This window comes from Emys orbicularis, chromosome 14 (assembly GCF_028017835.1).
Source record: "Emys orbicularis isolate rEmyOrb1 chromosome 14, rEmyOrb1.hap1, whole genome shotgun sequence".
Taxonomy (NCBI): Eukaryota; Metazoa; Chordata; order Testudines; family Emydidae; genus Emys; species Emys orbicularis.
Genome location: NC_088696.1, coordinates 19,861,012 through 19,880,059, shown reverse-complemented (window position 1 = coordinate 19,880,059; position 19,048 = coordinate 19,861,012). Strand labels below are relative to the sequence as shown.

The 19,048-nt window shown below is 41.0% G+C and overlaps 1 protein-coding gene across 2 annotated transcripts in view; it reads right to left on the bottom strand.

Moving 5' to 3' along the window:
* Nucleotides 1-19,048, bottom strand: part of PEPD (peptidase D) — a 220,681-nt gene that overhangs the window by 152,237 nt on the left and 49,396 nt on the right. Inside the window, exon 7 of one of the 2 annotated variants that reach the window (XM_065416423.1) lies at nt 11,512-11,556. The exons of the other annotated variant lie outside the window; for it this stretch is intronic. Within the exon in view, the coding sequence (XP_065272495.1) occupies nt 11,512-11,556 (45 nt within the window). The remainder of the gene's footprint in view (nt 1-11,511; nt 11,557-19,048) is intronic. 2 annotated transcript variants of the gene reach the window in all.

Genomic DNA, 19,048 nt, shown 5'->3' with positions numbered 1-19,048 from the left:
TTGTTTTTCCTATCTCCCCTATTCACTCATACGTATACTTTGTGCTTTTATATGCACTTTCTGCATAGGCAGTTTCTCCTCTTTGTGGGTCTTTCACACAGTAACAGGGGAGAGAAAAATTTTAAAATAGAAACACTTTGGTGCATGAAACTAATTTTAACTGGCTAAATTTCAAAACGGTCATGGCCAACATACCAGAAACCTACTCTCTATTAATGAAATGATCCAAACAAGTCATTAGCATGGCTACGGTATAACTTAATTGTGAATTCCTTAGATGGTGTATTCTGGTCTCCAGAGACATATAAACATCCTGTTTTCTAACTTATTTGCTTCTCTGTGTATATGCAAAAATGTACGCGTGATCTGGGTCCCTTGGGAAGTAACTATATGGGTAAAAAATGAAAGCAAGATATCAGTCCTATTTATATTTAATGTAAATCCATTTGTCAATCTCTTAGCTGCTTTCCATGGATGATCTAAATCTTTTTGAACTGTGTGCACAACTCACTCTTTGTTCACTTCATCTTAAGTCTTGCATTTTGGGCAAGTGCTACCAATTTACAACTGGCCTATATATCTAGATAAGCAACAAAATCACACAGAACTGAGTTGCCGTGATCCTTTCAAAATTCTGCTGTTATTTTATACATTTAATTTTCAAAAGCCACTTTTTTCCCACAGTTGTTGTTATATTTATGTCCGTTAAGTTCTCTCTCTAGGATTCAGTTCAAATAAGTGTTAAGAACTTCAAGGAAAATATAAACTCTAACTCTTCAAACCTATTTACGTGCATTATCTGATACAATAAACTGTGTATGAAATATTTATAATCTTCAAAAATTAGTCCATAATTGTAAGGGAGTATGTAATCTTGCAATAAAAATTCCCATATCCAGTGGTGTGCTAAGGAGCTGCATTAAAGATCTGGGACAACCCTAAATCTAAATTTCCTGGGTTTTATGAATTTAAGGTTACAATTTATTTTATAATAATTATTCTGTTAGAAGAATTAATTAATGCAAACTACTATGCTATGGAAATCCTTTCATTAAAGCAATGGGAAAAAAAAGCTGAGTAAGAAAAACAGAGTAAAAAATTGTTACCTACCTTTTCATAACTGTTGTTCTTCGAGATGTGTTGCTCATGTTCATTCCATTCTAGGTGTGTGTGCTCCGTGCACAGTCATTGGAGATTTTTGCCTTAGCGGTATCCGTAGGGTGGGCTGTGGCGCCCCCTTGAGTGCTGCAGTCATGTGCTGGTATATTAGGCACTGCTGGTCCTACGCCCTCTCAGTTCCTTCTTGCCGGCAACTCCGACAGAAGGGGCAGGAGGGCAGATAATGGAATGGACATGAGAACACATCTCGAAGAACAACAATTACGAAAAGGTAGGTAACCATTTTTTCTTCTTTTAGTGCTTGCTCATTCTAGGTGACTCACAAGCAGTATCCTCAGAAGTGAGCTCAGAATTCAAGGTCTTGCGGCTTGCAGCACTGATCTACTGAAGCCAGCATCATCCCAGGCCTGCTGGGTAGGTGTGTAATGGGACATGAATGTGTGGACGGACGATCAGGTGGCTGCCCTACAGATGTCCTGGATAGGCTCTTGGGGTAGGAAAGCTGCCCGAGGCTTACACTCTGGTTGACTGGGCGGTTACGAATGCTGGAGGGGGCACCTGATTGTAGCAGCAGCGAATACAGGTAGTGATCCAAGAAGAAATTCTTTGAGTGGACACTGGATGACCTTCTATCCTGTTGGCCACCAGGACAAACAATTGCGTTGACTTGCAGAATGGCTTGGTTCTTTCAATGTAGAAGGTTAGCACCCTCCTGTCGTCTAGGAAATGCAACCTATGCTCCTCCTTCAATTATGCGGCTTTGGAAAAAAGACAGGTAAGTAAATGTCCTGGCCCGTATGAAACTGTGAGATCACCTTAGGCAAGAAAGCCGGGTGTGGTCACAGCTAGACCTTGTCTTTGTAAAAGACCGTAAAGAGATGGTCCGAGGTAAGCACCCTAATCTCAGAGACTCAGAGATGTTATTGAAACCAAGAACGTGACCTTCCAGGAAAGAAGAAGGAGAGAACAGGAAACCAGAGGCTCAAAGGGAGGGTCCCGTGAGCTGTGACAGCACAAGATTCAGGTCCCACAGAGGGACGGGGTCCCTGACTTGCATGTAGAGGCGCTCGAGGCCCTTGAGGAACCTGGCAGTCATGTACTGAGCAAAAATCAACCTACCCTCGAGTGGTGAATGAGATAGTGGCGAAGTGGACCTTAACAGATGAAAAGGACAGGCTGTGGAGCTTGAGATGCAGAAGGTAATCCAGGATTAATTGCAGCGAGGCCTGCTTGGGCCAAATGCCTTTATCTGAGGACCAACAAGCAAACCGCTTCCATTTGGCCAGGTAAGTTACTCTGGTGGAGGGCTTTTTCTGCTGCCCAACAGGACCTGTTGGACACCAGCTGAGCACTCCTGCTCCTCCGCATTTAACCATGCAGCATCCAAGCTGCCAGGTGTAGCACCGTCAGGTTCGGATGCAGAAGACTACCATGGTTTTGGGACCATGCAGGTCCAGCTGGAGCAGTAGCTGGAACGGAGGAGCCACTGAGAGGTCTAGCAGCGTGCCGAACCAGTGCTAGTGTGGACGAGCCAGTGCTATGAGGATCATCTTCGCCCTGCCCTGCTTGATCTTCATGAGGACTCTGAATTAACAGCACTGGAGGGAAGACGTACATCAGAGCCCCCAACCACAGGAGCAGAAAAGCATCTGACGGTGAGCCTCTGTCAATCCCCTGAATTGAGCAGAAAACATGGCACTTCCTGTTCTGCCTGGATGTGAACAGATCCTCCCGGGGAGTCCCCCATCTCTGGAAGACAAGGCTAAACACTTCTGGATGGAGGGACCACTCATGGTGAGACAAGAAGGTCCTGCTGAGGCGATCTGCCAAAGTGTTCCTGGCCCCGGGGAGGTGTGCGGCTATGACATGGATGTTGTGTTGTACACAGAAGCCCCAAAGCCCGAGGGCTTCTTGGCAAAGGGGCAGATGATCTGGCTCCACCTTGCTTGTTGATATAGAATATAGCTGCTGTACTGTCCGTCAGGACCTGAACCACCCTGCTTTTTATGTGAGGTAGGAAGGCTTGGCAGGCCAAGTGAACTGCTCTGAGCTCCCTGACATTAATGTGTAAGGAGCGATCGTGACTAGACCTATGACCTTGCATGCTGAGATCGCCCAGGTAGGCTCCCCACCCCAGGTCCAAGGCATCAAAGATGTGGGTCACCGATGGGGATGGAGCCATGAAGGGAATTCCCTTCAACACCGATGGAAGATTCTGCCACTGTGCGAGTGATGACAGTACGTGGTCTGGGACCCTGACTACATGGTCCATGATCTCTCTATTGGGGATGTAGACTGATGCTAGCCACGCCTTCAGGGGCCTGAGGTGGAGCTGCACGTGCCAGACCACGTAAGTGCAGGCTGCCATGTGGCCCAACAACCGCAGGCAAGTGTGAGCGGTGGTGAGAGAGTGGACTTAAATGTAGGAGATCAGGTCCGCCATGGCTCGTAACCAGGCCTCGGAGAGGAAGGCTCTGGCCTGAGTAGAATCAAGGACCACTCCAATGAACTCTATGCACTGCGCTGGAACTAAGGTTGACTTTTTCTCATTTATTAATAGCCCCAGGTTATGGCAGGTGGAGCAAACCAGATCAAGACGACGACACACCCGATCCCGGGACCAGCCATTTATTAGCCAGTCATTGAGGTATGGGTAAATTTGAACACCTCAATGCCTCAGGTAAGCGGCCACTGGCTTCATGCACTTTGTGAACACTCTCAGGGCTGACAAGAGACCGAAGGGCAGCACAGTGAACTGGAAATGGCACTGGCCAAACAAAAACGGAGGAAGCGTCTGTCTTGGGAAAATATGGAAATATGCGTCCTTCAGGTGGAGGGCGGCATACCAGTCTCCCGGATCCAGGGAGCGGATGATGGAGGCCAGGGAGACCATGTGAAACTTCAACTTCTTGAGATGCTTGTTGAGGTGACACAGGTCCAGAATGGGTCTGAGGCCCCCTTTTGCTTTGGGGAGTAGAAAGTAGGAGTAGAAACCTTTCCCTTTCATGTCTTGAGGGACCTCCTCCTTTGCCCCCAGGTGCAGAAGGTTCTTGTAAGAAGGGACCCTGAAGAGTGACAGGGAAGGAAGATGGGAGGGAGGGTCAGCCACGAATTGCAGAGTGTAACCTGAATGTTGAGCACCCAATGGTCCAAGGTCAGCCATGACCAGGCCGACTGGAAGGGGCACAGGTGGTTGAGGAAAGAGTAGGAGGGTAGATACTGGGATATGACGGCGCCGTCCTCGAGCGTACTCTCAAAATGCCTGTTTCTGGCTTCCTTGATTACTGGAAGTGCCAGGCTGAGCAGATGAATGGGAAGACGACCGGTGTCAACTCAAACTCCTAGTCTGTCCTTTTTCCTGTAGGTACTCAGCCAGGGAGTCCCCCAGGACCTAAACTGGGGAGGCGGAAGACAGAACAGCTCAGGGGTATGAAGGCCCAAGGAATGGAGGGTGGCACGGGAGTCTTTAAGGCCATGGAGCCTTGCGTCCGTGAGCTTGGAGAAGAGCCCTGTTGCCTAACGAGCATGGTTTGAAGCTGGGGGAATGGGGCATGCCCTGCTTCAGGGTGAAGTCCCAGCCGGGACTCTAACTACCAAACAAACCTAACACTTAACACAATGGCTAACTAAGTACCTACAAACGATATACAAAGAAGATAGACAATGGGTTGTAAAGAACCACTAACTCTCTTGCAATGCAAGACAAGGCACTCCGACCAACTGTCATGGGTGATAAGAAGGAACTGAGAGGGCATAGGGCCGGTGGCGCTTAATATACCAGGGCATGAGCGCAGCACTCAACGGGGTGCCACAGCCAACCCTACGGATACCACTAGGCAAAAATCTTCAACGACTGTGCATGTGGGCATGCACACACCTAGAATAGAATTGACATGAGGAAGCACTCGAAGAAGAAGAATCTGATCTACTATCTGTTTTAAACTATCAAACAAAGTAATCCTTTTACTGTTTTCACAAAAACAGTAACTGAATATTATTAAACAACCTCCTTCTGCATTTTCTTAGTCGCTTTCTTTCTTTCATTCAACAAAGGCTCTGTATTGCCTACATCCTGTAATTCCAAAATCCTATGATTCATACCCATTCCCTGATTGCTAATTCACTTCTGCACATCCTGAACCTATCCTTAAACTATATGCCTATGGTGTAAAAGTGCTAAAATTACAGGATTTCCTATGCCCACTTGCCTTATTGGTAAATTATCCAACAATACAATTTATTTTTAGTTACCCAAAGATTTTAAATGGACAAGTTATACATGCTTGAAAGAGAAAGTTGTATAATGAACACAAAAGGATCTTTGAGATCTTAAGCATAACTTTACAGACCAAGCACTGACCAAAGTATTACAAGTTTTCTACAGAAATAATGAAAACATGAAATATACATATAAATGCACTCACAAAACTCCTGCCCGGTTTTAAACCGTGGCAAAGTTAGCTACACAGCAATTTTCTCATTTGTAGCAGGATCCACTCAAACAAAAGAAAAAAAGTTGCAGCTGTCCCTCAAAATATACAGAAAGCACAGAAGACATGAAACTGACCATAAACACTCAAGTTCATCATTCCTAAAGTTGCTAGTGAAATACAGCATATATAAACAGAATGTTCAGACACTGCTAAATGCTTCTCCCCCACTGTTCAGATAACCCCTCTAAGATATACTACGTTATTAAAATACCAAAATTATTGAAAATATTATATAACAATTGGTATTTTAGTGCTTGTTTCTATTCAATTAAAGAAGCAAAAGCAATGAAATAGAACAGTGACTATGAGTAATGAGCTGCTTCTGTCAGATAAATGCCAAGGCAAAAGGATGGCTTTTAGTCATGTTCCAACTGGGACACATTTATCCAGTGACAACTTTTCATTGCAATTACTTTATTTCTATTTCAATAAAATGACTGATGTGGAGATCAGCATTATGGTAGACAGACACTGGGACTATAGACTGACAATAGCCCATTGTGCAATTGTAGGAAAACTTCATTCTGACTGACATACGAAGTCAAACTGGTTCAGTGTCTGTGTTGTGTTTTTCCCGGGGGGGAGGGGGAGGGAGCGGGCGACTTCAATATTTAAAGTATACTACATATCCAGCACATGTGTTTTATATTTTTTAACTGACCTTTTAAATAAAGCACTTAAATGTATGTTTTAAATTGTATTGGATATGTAAATAATCTAAAACAAAAAACTTCTGCAATAACTGCAAAAAAATTCAGTTTTCAGGTCAAGTTCTTTTTATATGTTTCATCTTTTAAACTGCATGATAAAGCAGTTTAATTAGAAAACTTTGAAAACAGAGGCTTATAGAGTGTGGGGGACATCAGACCCATAATTTATCATACACTCTTGTCAGTACTGAACCTTTGTCCCAGCAGGGCGTTAGAGGACAGTGGGAGGACTCTAGTTCACATTTATTGTTGCTTCAGAAGGCTCAGTCATTTAACCTTTAGTTGCCAATTATGACAAAATGGGATTTCGCCAACAAATATAATGGAAAACAAAATGCTATAGCTTTTGCTAAAATGTGAAAGAATAAATGTGTCAATGGAAAAATACAACTCAAATTAATCAATTCAACTTTAAGGAGAAGACTTTTTGTGCATCCCTGTCATGAAATGTAGTATACAAATGACCCAAACTATTCGATATTCTAAAAAAAATATTCCTCATTCCAAAAATGTATTGCTTTTCAGCTAATGTTGCTTAGGTACAAACTGAAAAAGCCAAGGAAACTATTAATTAAGGCAGTCTTAGTGCATATGCCATATCACCCAAACATCTAGGCTCCTTATCCCCCCAAAAAACACTTGCTTGACACTTCCAAGTTATGAAGAACACACCAACCTTTACAAATTCCTCTCAATTACACATGAACAGAAAACCTGAACTCTTCTGCTGTAGCTGTCATTTTCTGAAGAGCTATGTGCCCCGAGAAAGCATACCAAGTGCTATTTTTTAAATTGGGAAAGAACGAGGCCCAGAGTTCTTCTCTAGCATACAAGTACAATATAGAAAGGAGATTCTTTCTGCACCACTGCTAGTTCCACCAACCTCTTCAAATTCAATTCATACTTTCCTTCTGATTTCCTCCCCTACACTTCTACCTCACATCCCCCATCCACCTGGACTCTCCCACCTGCACATACTGTAGCCTCAAGTCCCTCTATCCCTGAACTCCCCTAAGGGATAAATACCAATTTCCAAAACAGGGAAGGTGAGCAGAGATACAGGAGAACATCAAGTATCTGGGTGGGATGGAGGCCCTGAGATGAAGGGGTCTGGGATATGCCCAGACACTACTTGAAGCCCTCCAGAGTACCGCTGTCCTATTTTTCCAGTATCCTGAGAGTTCACTGATAAGGCTAAGCTTGGTGTCAGTGAAAGCTGATTTCCTTCAGCACAGTATCCCCTGCAACCCAGGGCAGGGTCTTCATCCGATGGACAAGCTGGCTCAGGAGTAGGGTCTGTAGCTCCACTCAATCCACCTGCAACTAGAGATGTCCCCCTTTTCTTGCCTCTTACTTGTAAGAGATAGTCAGAAGAAGCAGGCGAGTAAAGTGAGAGAGTACCTCCTGTAGGGAGGTCAGAAATGTAGCCCTGATCTCTGCTGCTAAGCCAGCTTGTCAGGTTACTCAAAGTTCATGTTCTTGGTTGCAGAGAGTCCTGCTTCTCATCTCTGCCAGAACAGGACTCTGCAAGGGAGTGGGTCACACTGGGGCAGTGGTGTGAAGGGAGCATTACTTTCATGGATGCCTGAATGGAAGCACAGATGGCTATCATCAGCTGCTCTCCCAGCATCAACCATTTAATTTCAGTCCCTGAGGCCCACCATTTATCTGCTCACTCTTCCTTCCTTTCGGTATTTGACCCTCTGTAGGCAGTGGATCATATCACAGGACCCCTAAATGCTGTTTTTGGAGTATCATAATATAGCATAAGGGACTGGAAGTTCCCAACAAAAAATTCCAGTACCATCCATGGTGGAAAATAAATACCCTTTGATTTATACTATTGCAATAATGTTCTTTTAAAAAATGTGATGCTGTTGAGTTGGGAGTCTCAGAAGGGGGGTACCAATTTTTCAGACAGCCACCTGTTGGCATTCTTTAGTGACAGGGACCCACAGAATCATGAGACTCCTTCCTGTAAATGTCCAAAGGTGGCCATTTTTAGAAGGCTCCTTTAAGTGATTTCCTCCTCTCCCATGTGCAATGCCCCAAATCCAAGGATCTCAATCTTGTTGCAACAGAGATACTTTGAATGCTTCTGCAAGACTAATATATATTTTTGAAGGATTTAGCCTCTGCTTGAAGTGGAAATCACAATGCAACTTTAACTAAGGAGCTACAAGAGCACCTCCATAATTTTGCACCCATTAAGATGAACAAATCACTGGTGGAGCAATATTTAAAAGGACATCTGGATCAGAAAATTTATGCAATAGAAAGTAACCACATGTAAAACATAGCATTATCTAAACATATTCAGCAACTCTATTCTAAACTTCCAGTCATGCTAACGGAGTACCTGTCAAAGTTATCTGAACTGCTAAATGAATTCTCTCGCCCCATAAATTATCTTTGAATCTCAAGATTTGTATGGACAAGAAAATGGAAAAGGAGTTTAATAGTAGACTTATCTAAGTACCCATTCAAAATGCTTTAAGTAATCTTGCTTCATATAAGGAATACTGCAGTACTGTGTTACCAACCCTGACTGCCTCACATGCAAACAGTCTGTGACATTTGTGTTTTGAAGTGCTAGCTGTCAAACTGCACCTGTATCCTCTCCTCTGTTGCCCACTCCGGGAATGCCCAGTCAGGTCTCAGGTCTCCTGAAATCACCTGCTCATTGTCCTTCTGAGTCCTTAAGTCTGCACAGTTTACACTGTGATATCCCCATTAAATCTTTCTGGCTAAAGGCTCTCTCTCAGAGGGCTATGAACAGTGTACTGCCAGTAGTTACAAATGACCATACAGCTCTTTCTAAACAAGCACATTTATTCTTAAGGAAAAAACATTACAGATGAAACATAATCAAAACAATAAACAGATTTAAACACATCTTTAAATATACCAGGAGTCACCCATCAGTTTTATGGGGTCCTAGTGGGCCAAAGTCTTTCCAACCCTTCCACAAGGTTGGGGCCCCCTTTTGACTGAAGGTCCTGTCCATTTGCTGGAGGAGAAAATTTAAACCCAGACTTTTTATATCAAAAGCCCTCTTTTGGTCTGTTGGTCTCTGGAAAACCCAGTTTGAACCAGTATATGCAAGCCTCCTCAGGGGGTGGTATCTCTATGGAGATGTTCGCAACCTAAGTGATTCACCTTAATCATCCCCTACTATTTTGGGTTCCTGGAAGAGTTGTGGTAAACCTCCCCTCTGGAGTTGCATACAATCCTTGGCCCACTAGGATACATAAACTTAATAAAATATGGTCCCCAACAATATTACAGGGGATTGCAATATCTGTCACACTAGCATAATGGGAGCCAGTCAGTTTGCTCTAATCTAGGTATAACAGTTACTACCTGAATCTCCATGTTCAACCCCAGATCAATATACCAATGTGAAACCAGGGATTAGGACAATGCTAGTTCATATAGTACTCATGGATTCAACTCCACTCTGGGGCAACACTTAACTTTTAAATTTTTTTTAAACAAGCTGCTAGTTTGATAAGGGGAACAGGGGATGGATTGTAGCTTTTTTTAAATACCAGAAAAATTAGGGGGAAAATTAAAAGCAACAACTTAGAAAAAGTTTCTTGAAATTTATAACAAACTCTTTCAACTTTAACTTAATTAATCCATATATCTTGGGCCATAACTATTAGTGATAAACACACTGAACGGGTCTATATCCTGACAAGGCACTTAAGTTTATGTTTAATTTTCAGTATTTGAGTAGCTCCATTGATTTCAGTGTGACTATCCATGTGTTCTATGCACTTCACAGAGAGCATAGCACCTTGCAGGATCAAGCACCTAATTCAGAAACTCTAAATTATTCAAGTTTCTTCATGGGAACTTCCTTCTTCTGTATATATATAAAAAAGTCCATACTCTAAATGTTTATGCAGCCGGCACAGGATTCTGCACTAAGAGACTTTCCCTCTCCTAAGTTGTGCAGGAACTGCAGAAGAGGAACTCAGCTCCTGCACATCTCCATCTCATACTGATGACTCTAAGACAGCTTTATTTTATCTAAAACTTGTTCCTTTTTTTCTTTTAAGACATTATTACACCACCAAAGTAGTGAAACAGATATGCAGCAGAACAAAGAATCTGGCTCATTAAGCTTCCATTATTCTGTTATGTTAATGATCAGGTGCCTTCAAGACAAATTTCAACTTTACACTTCTTTTCAGTACATGGACTACTGTACAGAAGATTACTAATACTAGCATAATGTTTATTATTAACACAAGTTATTAATAAGAGTAATGTATAGTAGCCTGTAATATATCAAGCTGCAATACTAGGATGCAGTATGTATTTTTCCTGTTTATTTTTCAAAGGTTCAGAAAAACAAATAGCTTATCTGTCATAAGTAAGGTTTTGTTTTCTCAGCTCCAGAATAATACATTTAAAATGCTTAGTTAAAAAACAATTTAATTAGCAAAAATCCACTCTGCTGTCTCTTCAGTTAATTTGCTAAATGAAAAAACAGAAAACCTTAGTTATAAAATGGTTGTTAGGACAATGTTAGAGATACTGTTAAAATGGAGGAATCGTGGGTACCAAAACGCAAAAGCTTTCTAAGACAAAATAGTAGATTAATATAACTTACATATATTACAAAGTGTTGTAACTAATATTGTAACAAATTAAGAAATATTAACATTAATATTCTGAGGCACCTTATCATTTGGTTTATCTTAGGTTGGTGTTAATATATAAACAGATTACTGTGGAGTTCCTCTAGAATTACATTGGATATATATATGAACAACAAAAGAATTCATCAGAATTAATGCTATTAAAATAAATCCTAAAGGAAGTAAAAACATTTATAAAATGGCACCCCTTATATCAAGTTTTAAATTATACTTCCTTTGGTATTCATTGTAATATTGCCTATTCCTTTTAAATGTTACTTAACTTTTCTGTTCCTTATGGTGTTACAGAACGTTGATTTTTAAAACAAACTAAAATCTGAATCTTTGCATGTTATTTTCATTCCCAGCATGAAACATAAGAGTAAAAAACTGTCAAACAGTAAAGAGAGAGGCTTCTGTTGGAATGTCTACTGTAAAACATCCAATAAGGAATTTACCAGATTCTGCTGGGAGAAATAATAAAATAAACAAGTTACAAAAAAGGGCTTCGGAAAAGAAAGGTTATAAACTACTTACCATTCCGCAATTTCAGGATGAAGAATTTTATTATTCACATTAAATCTAACAAAAAAACAACAACAACACACCAGAATTAAAAACTAGCAATACTATGAATTGTGGATGCCAGAATTTTTCTAAACACAATACCAAAATTTTATATAGTGTCTCATCTGAGCACATGATAATTAGTACAGTTTTAGTTATCAAATAATGTACTGCATCATAATTTTTAAAAACGTATTTAGGCTCCCAATCCTGCAAATGCATGTGCTTATCTTTACCCATGTCAGCAGTCCCATTGAAGTCCATGGGATTAATTCTATGTATACATTTAAACCAGTTAAAGCACTTTCAAGATCAGGCTCAGAGGGCATACATGCTAGTTGTCCCTATGTAGGAGTGAGGTTTTTTTTATAAATAGGTAAAATATAATTTTCCATTTTTATCCCTCAAATACACTTGAATAAAATTAAAATGGTGAAGGTTTCATGTTCATCCCTAAAGTTCTTTAGCAGTTTCAAATCTTGGGGAAATCAAATAATATTTAGATTAAACAAACTTGTCAAAGGTGAACTGCACAGAGAAAAAATAAAAAAGGATGTGTCCTCTTTTTGCTTCTCTATGATGCATAAAGGAATGTGAAGGTTCCAACTCCCCACAACCACCTCTCAAGACAGCATGGAAGGAGGGGCTCCCTTTGTTGCCTACGTTAGACATTTATGTCAAAGACTGATAACTGGAGCAGTTGTTGTCATTTCATATTACAAGAGCCAATAGAGCGAAGGTTGAGACATTAAGCAAGGAGAAGAGATTTTTAGTTAGGTTGTTCAAAACTTTGTTTTTGTTGTTAACACTTCATTTCAATGACTAAAACATTTTGACTAAAAGGACAATCCGGTGCCATGAGTTCTTCAATTAGAGTTTGAGAGCTCCCAATGAAAATGCCCCGGGATGTCCCCCTCCAATAGATCTTTCAGTGAAGCTAGGGAAGACAGATTGGAGGTTCCTCACACTTCTGAAGTATTTAAAAATAAATAAATAAATACATAAAAAGTGTGTATGTGCCTTTCAGGCCTTCTTTATATAAGAAGGCACCAAAAAAGGCACAAACCCAATTTTTAAGAGATTAGTTCAAAGTCACATTTAAATGTCTAGGGGTTCAGATGGCAGAGCAATAACCTATCAATCTATGAATACAATAAACAAAAGTATTTCTACAACATGTGCTCATGAACCTATAAAATCTAAAAATGGGAGGGTCAGTGGCTTTGTGTTCCTACTTTAAGAGCATGAGACAGAAAATGCCAACTTATCGCAGACTTCAACAAATACAAGTACATGTTGCACAGTATTCAATATTAAGGGTCTTCATTTAGACATCAGTGGATCACCCCCACAATATGGGGTGATCCACTGATGTCTAAATCAATTCAGCATTCTGCATCATTATGGAAAACAACTGGTCACTTGGAAACATGAGAGAGTCTAGTAGCATTTTATTTTCTTCAAGAACAACATCTGAACATTATCCCAATAACTGCTGTTAAAGTAGTTCTGTACAGAGGTAATCATAGGATGCAAGAGCCAGTTAAACACAAATCTACATAGAGAAAAACTGATGAACAAGAAATAAAGTTAATATAATGAGGTTCAATGAACAAAAGATTGAATTCCATCTCCGTCTGAAGAGTATTCCACCCTGCCCCTAAAGAGAGATTAAAGGAAACAAGACATGAAAGGATATAAGCTGCATATGACATAAACAACATCAACACAACAAATGAAACGCAAACTCAGAGCAGATTAATGAAGAAAAATAGCAAAAGGAGATATTGTAAAAAGGCAGCAAGTTGCACTAACAGCTCTATTTAAACTTACATAGACAAGTATAGCATTGTAGCCATGTTGGTCCCAGGATATTAGAGAGACAAGGTGGGTGAAATAATATATTTTATTGGATCTGTTCATGAAAGAGACAAACTTTTGAGCTACACAGAGATCTTCTTCAGGTCTGGCCCCAGCTTGTCTCTCTCACCAACAGAAGTTGGTCCAATAAAAAATATTACCTCACCCACCTTGTCTCTCTAATGGACAAGTACAAAACAGCCAATGACATTATGAGTAGGAAAAAAAAAAACAATTTCTGAGGGAAAAGGTTAAGAGACCATAAAGGACAGGGAAGGCAAGCACCGAGGAAAGATGAAAATACACATCTAGTCAGTCAACATACTGTCTCTCCTGTGAATCAGAGGTTGTCTTATTAAATTTGTAACTTTAACAAAAGATACAGGGATCCAAAATTACTCAAACCAACCAAACAAGAGATCAAACTCAAAAGAGGCAGCCAAGTGCAAAGGACTGAATGAAACAAAAAGAAAGATAAACCTCTTTCAGAAGAGCTACCTAGGACTGAGAGAAGAAAAAGGCCAGAGGCAAATAAGTGACTGAATAGATTTGTTGAAATAACTAACTATCTTTGTAGAGAAGAGTACCTATTCCAGAGCACTACGTTGAGGCACCCGCCTAAGATATGGCACCTAAATACCAGCTGCAGTCAGCAGGCATGTAGGGAAAGCCAGATAATAGAGGAATGGCATGAATAAGGGACCAGTGGTCACAGTCAGGACTTGAGTTTTATCTCTCATCTGAGGTCCGGTCTACACTACAGACCTATATCGGTATAGTTACGTCACTCAGGGATGTGAAAAATCCACACCCCTGAGCAACATAGTTATACCAATCAAACCGCCCCCACTTGTTCCCCTCCCCCGTCCCGTGTAGACAGCACTATGGCGGCAAGAGAGCTTATTCCACCAACATAGCTATCACCTCTTGGTGAGGCAGATTAACTACGCCAACGGGAGACCTCTCTCCCGTCGGTGTAGAGCATCTTCATTAAAGTGCTACAACACTGATGCAGCGTTTTAAGCGCAGACATGACCTGAAAGAGATCATTGTGGTATCTGCAGCGCTAAGTACAGGATAGCAAATTAGAACACAATGGTGGGGCACTGACTCAATCATAGGGAACAGCACCATCTATTCTACACAGTTCATCGTTGGAAATCTATCAGCTAAGAATTGACCTGGCTCAATCCTTTGTGAATGCTGACAGGTTCACAACACAAGCAATACGGCTGCAGGCTATCCCTACTTATGACTGCAAGGGCGCCTGTACTAATTACTCAAATTATACTTCACTTTAATTAGCAATAAGGGAGCTGAACAAGCTACATTGTAAAGGTTACTGGTTAAGTTATAAGCCTAAGGGGAAGAACATGTAGTCATTAACATGGATGCACAAATAGCAGAGAAGTAAAAATATTTTATATAAAGTATTAGATAAATATTCCTGTTTATTCTTCTAAAAAATTTAGATTATGCTTGATAGTAAACAATTATACTCTAAAAAATGAACCCCCAGCTGTCCTTCTGCTAAGAGGATCATATAAACCAATCCAATTCTAAATCTCACTGCAATTTGACAACACTTAAAAAGTCTGACATGGACTGGAGGGAGAAGGAAAACTGACATTTTGCTATGGCTATACAATCTGTAACGTGTTAATATCCCCAATTAATCAACACAAAACTAAGATATATTATATTTAACTGCATGTTCAAACAGAATTAATTTTGTGCCCAGTTCTTTAATAAACATGGCAATTTCATGCATTTCCAAAAAGTCAGTCTACATATCCTGAATAATCATTATTAGAGGCTCATTTCTGCAGATACATAAAAGTGAACTTGCTCATCAGTGGCAGGACAAAAGCAATCTAAGGTTGGCCTTTCGGCCAAGGTAGAAATAACCCAGGGATCATAATGGAGACAAGGTAATTGCTCTGAAGTGGGAAATTAATAAAATAGCGAAGATAATTAATGTTCAAGGAGACATTCCAAAGGTTGAAAAAGTGAGGCAAGGAAGTAACATTATTGGAGCAAGTAAGAGGCAGCTTCTGTCAGGAGCAGATGAATATCCTGAAAATAGAGAGCAAGATTCAACTGCTTTACGAAGTGATATTATTTCTACTATTATCCATAGCAAAAAAACACGGAGCACAGCAAGCATAGGAGAAGACAAACAAACTGAACTAAGTAAAACAAGAAGGGGTCCTGAAAAGCAAATTCATCTTCACCAGGTCTGTAAAATATTGAGACAATCAAGAATATGGGAATAATATACATCTTTATAAATAGCCCCGAAAGTCTAGATAACCTATGAATAGCAAGAGCTAAAAAGACTGCATACTATTTATGTGAGGGAGAGTATAGGTTCTGTCAAACAGTCCAGCTTGAGTCATATTTAAAGACATCATAATTCATGTAACCAGCAAGTATTTTAATAAAGCAAGGAGTTGGAGAAATAAGAACTTGGGTAAAAGATTAAAGGTGTTTTAGGTTACAAAAGAAATCAAAGTAATGCACAGAAATATTTTTTGCAGTTGCAAGAGATTACAAATACAACAGATTTCATTAGGAAGCTCATTTTCCCCACAGCTCAATTAGTAAGCAGCACTTAATAGCAAGACTGTCTATTGTGGTCAAAGAAATTAAGCTACTTGTAATGACAGAACAGACAGCCTCTTGAGAAGATACAATGCCAAGTGTTAAGAGCTGATGGCATGAAATCTGTCAAAAGAGGCGAGATGCAGTAGATCTCCAGCATATTCAACAAAAATCAGTGAATTATCTTCTATATGGGGTGGTGGGAGGGGAGGAATGAGGGAAAGAGAGAGTCTGAAAAGCATTACTCACATCTATCAGAAGCAAAAAGAGTATCTTAGTGCCTATGGTTGTAGAAGAATGAGCTTATCGGAGCTCTCAAACAGAGAGACCTGCCTGCTAAATAGCTAGAAGTCTCTACTGAAAAGGTACAGATGTTGTCCTATTGAAGTAAACAGGGGATGTAATTACCATAAGCAGGAAAGTTAGTGATAAACAATTATTTAGGCCCCTTGAGTGCCTCAGGACACACACTATGCAAAGAGTAAAAGGATACAAGTCATGTGCCAAATGGGGTAGATTCCTACTTCAATATAGTAATGGAATGTGTCCGGAGCACTACTCGGTAGTAGCAACTCCACACAGCTATACACACTGCAGCAGAAAGCAACCTTTCATTACCTCAGACAGATAAGGAATCCCATTGCTTCAAAACAGCCTGTGCATGGTATTCCTGAGAAGAATTGCCTTGAGGTCTAAGACTTGTTAAATTATACATAGAGAGAGGTCTCTAGTTCCTATCTCAGACACAACACTCCACCCATATTGTACAGAGTCCGCATACCCTTGGAGAACATACAGTACAAGATCAGCTCTAGTAGAAAGTTTGCTTATTTTGGCCTCTGGATTAGAGCAGGCCTGAAGTAACTTAGCATAGCAACAAGATTTTCATTATACACAGAAACAAAGTATTCATAAGAGACCTTCTGTTACCTGTCAGCCCTGTGTTCTTGGGGAACCAGGGTGCAGTATTCAGCCTGTCTGACTTGAACCAAATACAAGCCTCTGCTTGAACCAAAACCGATCAGAAGAAAGACTTACAAAAAGCAATGAAAAGGCAATGGGATACACACCTAAACCCCTCCAGACAAGGGTGACAGGATTAAGGCAACTCCCCTAGCCTCATTTGCATCGGAGATGGGACAGGGAGGCATCTCCATTAGCATACAGAATGGAGAACAGAGATTCCAAGGCAAGAACCACACTGAACTCTGGGACCAGAAAAGCAGGGAAGCACTGCATGATGGGTGATTTCTGCTCCAGATGTTAATGAAATCACTCCTGCACACACCCAGCTCAGTAGTTATCAGACCAATTCTAGTAATAAATCCTTCATTGGTATCCAAAATACTGAAGCTGCCTAATTGCATTGTGAGCTCCCTGGAAGGAACACTGCCCATAGCCAGGAATGATCAGTTCCTATTATCTAGCCTAAACAAAACAACTTTGGTATACTCCCTTGAGCCATCAGTTTACCCATAAACAAATCTAGTGTTCTCCCTTGAACCACTGTTGTTTCCCTACCAAAAAAACCCTACCCACGCTCAAGTAAATGTTCTGATGCCTGGATCCAAAATCTGCATCAGTTCCACTGGGACTTCATCATCTCCTGACTGATCATGCTGGGGGCTCTGCCTGTCTCCAGCACTCCGGACCCACAGCTACCACCACCACATGGGAACCCCAACCGGTTCAAGCTTCACGGAGTGGTGAGAACCCAACTCTCTCTCTCTGTGTTTTTCTTTCTACTCTATGTATAGCTTTCTAACCCTGACTTGTGAGATCAGGTATAGTTTTCTAAACCTGACATTTGTAATCAAATTTAAGCTAGATTTAATATTGTAACTGTTTTGTTTGTTTGGCTCTCCTTGTATGGTTATTACCTGGTAATAAATAACTTTCATGGTTAAGCTGGTTGCTTCCCTCTCTCTCTCTTTTATGTGTTGGCTTCCCTATTTGCTCTGGAGCAACGCTCCTCTTACCTAAGCTAAAGATCCCAGTAGCACCCAAAAATCCTGTGGGGTTTGCTCATCAAGTGGGTTACTACCAGAACAATTGTAACATGAGAGTGGGGATAGGGACGTGCTGAACCTGTGGCATAGGAGGGTGGCAGGTTGGAAGTGCTGCTCGACCCAGCCTGCTGAGTCCAGGGGCATATAAGGGTGGCGGCTTGAAAGTGCTGCTTGACCCAGCCTGCTCAGGCGTACTCTATTCTGGTTCAGTGCCCATGGCAGTGAGGGTGGCAGCTTGGAAGTGCTGCTCGACCCAGCCTGCTGAGTCCATCGACATATAAGGGGTCAGCTTGGGAGTGCTGACTGACCCAGTCCGCTCAGATGTGCTCTGTGAGTGTGTGCGCGCATGTGCGTTCATCTGATTCTGGGGCTGGAGGAACCCAGCCCTGTGGAATCTAGGGCAGAATAGCTCCACTGGGAGGGAACTTGCAGAAGGGAAAAATAGAGCTCCGTATGAAAACACAAGTGACACAAGCAATACACATTGATAGAATTACAGAAACCCCCTCCCCAAAAGAGTAACCCTAATAAATGAGCGTACCCCAAAGTAACGGGCAAATCTGGTAACACTTCATCATAATGCTAAAATTGGAAGGAGCTTAATTTTGTGCTCACAAGATTGCATGTATACTATCTGCATGAGCAAACTTTATTTTATTGGGGGAGGAGAGGTTGGGGCAAATTGTTTTCTAACCTGTGTACAAGCAAATGCATGCCCAATATCCCATTTACATATGTAAATGTTGGATTTACACACCCAAGCTAGGCAAAAGCAAGTGGACATGTATTTTTTACACACATGCAGTTTAGAAAACAAGACTGTCAGAAGCTAGTTTGAGGATTGGTAAAAATTTAGTCCCTGACGTTTGCTTTATGTGAAGAATATGTGAACTTTCCAAACAGAATGATTTAGTTTGTAACCTAACAGACGAAAAACCCAACACCATGTGTGTTGACCATGAGCACATATAAAAAAATAATAAAATAAAATGTGTCGTGGAGAAAACTGAAAACATATGAGGCATTTAGTATAT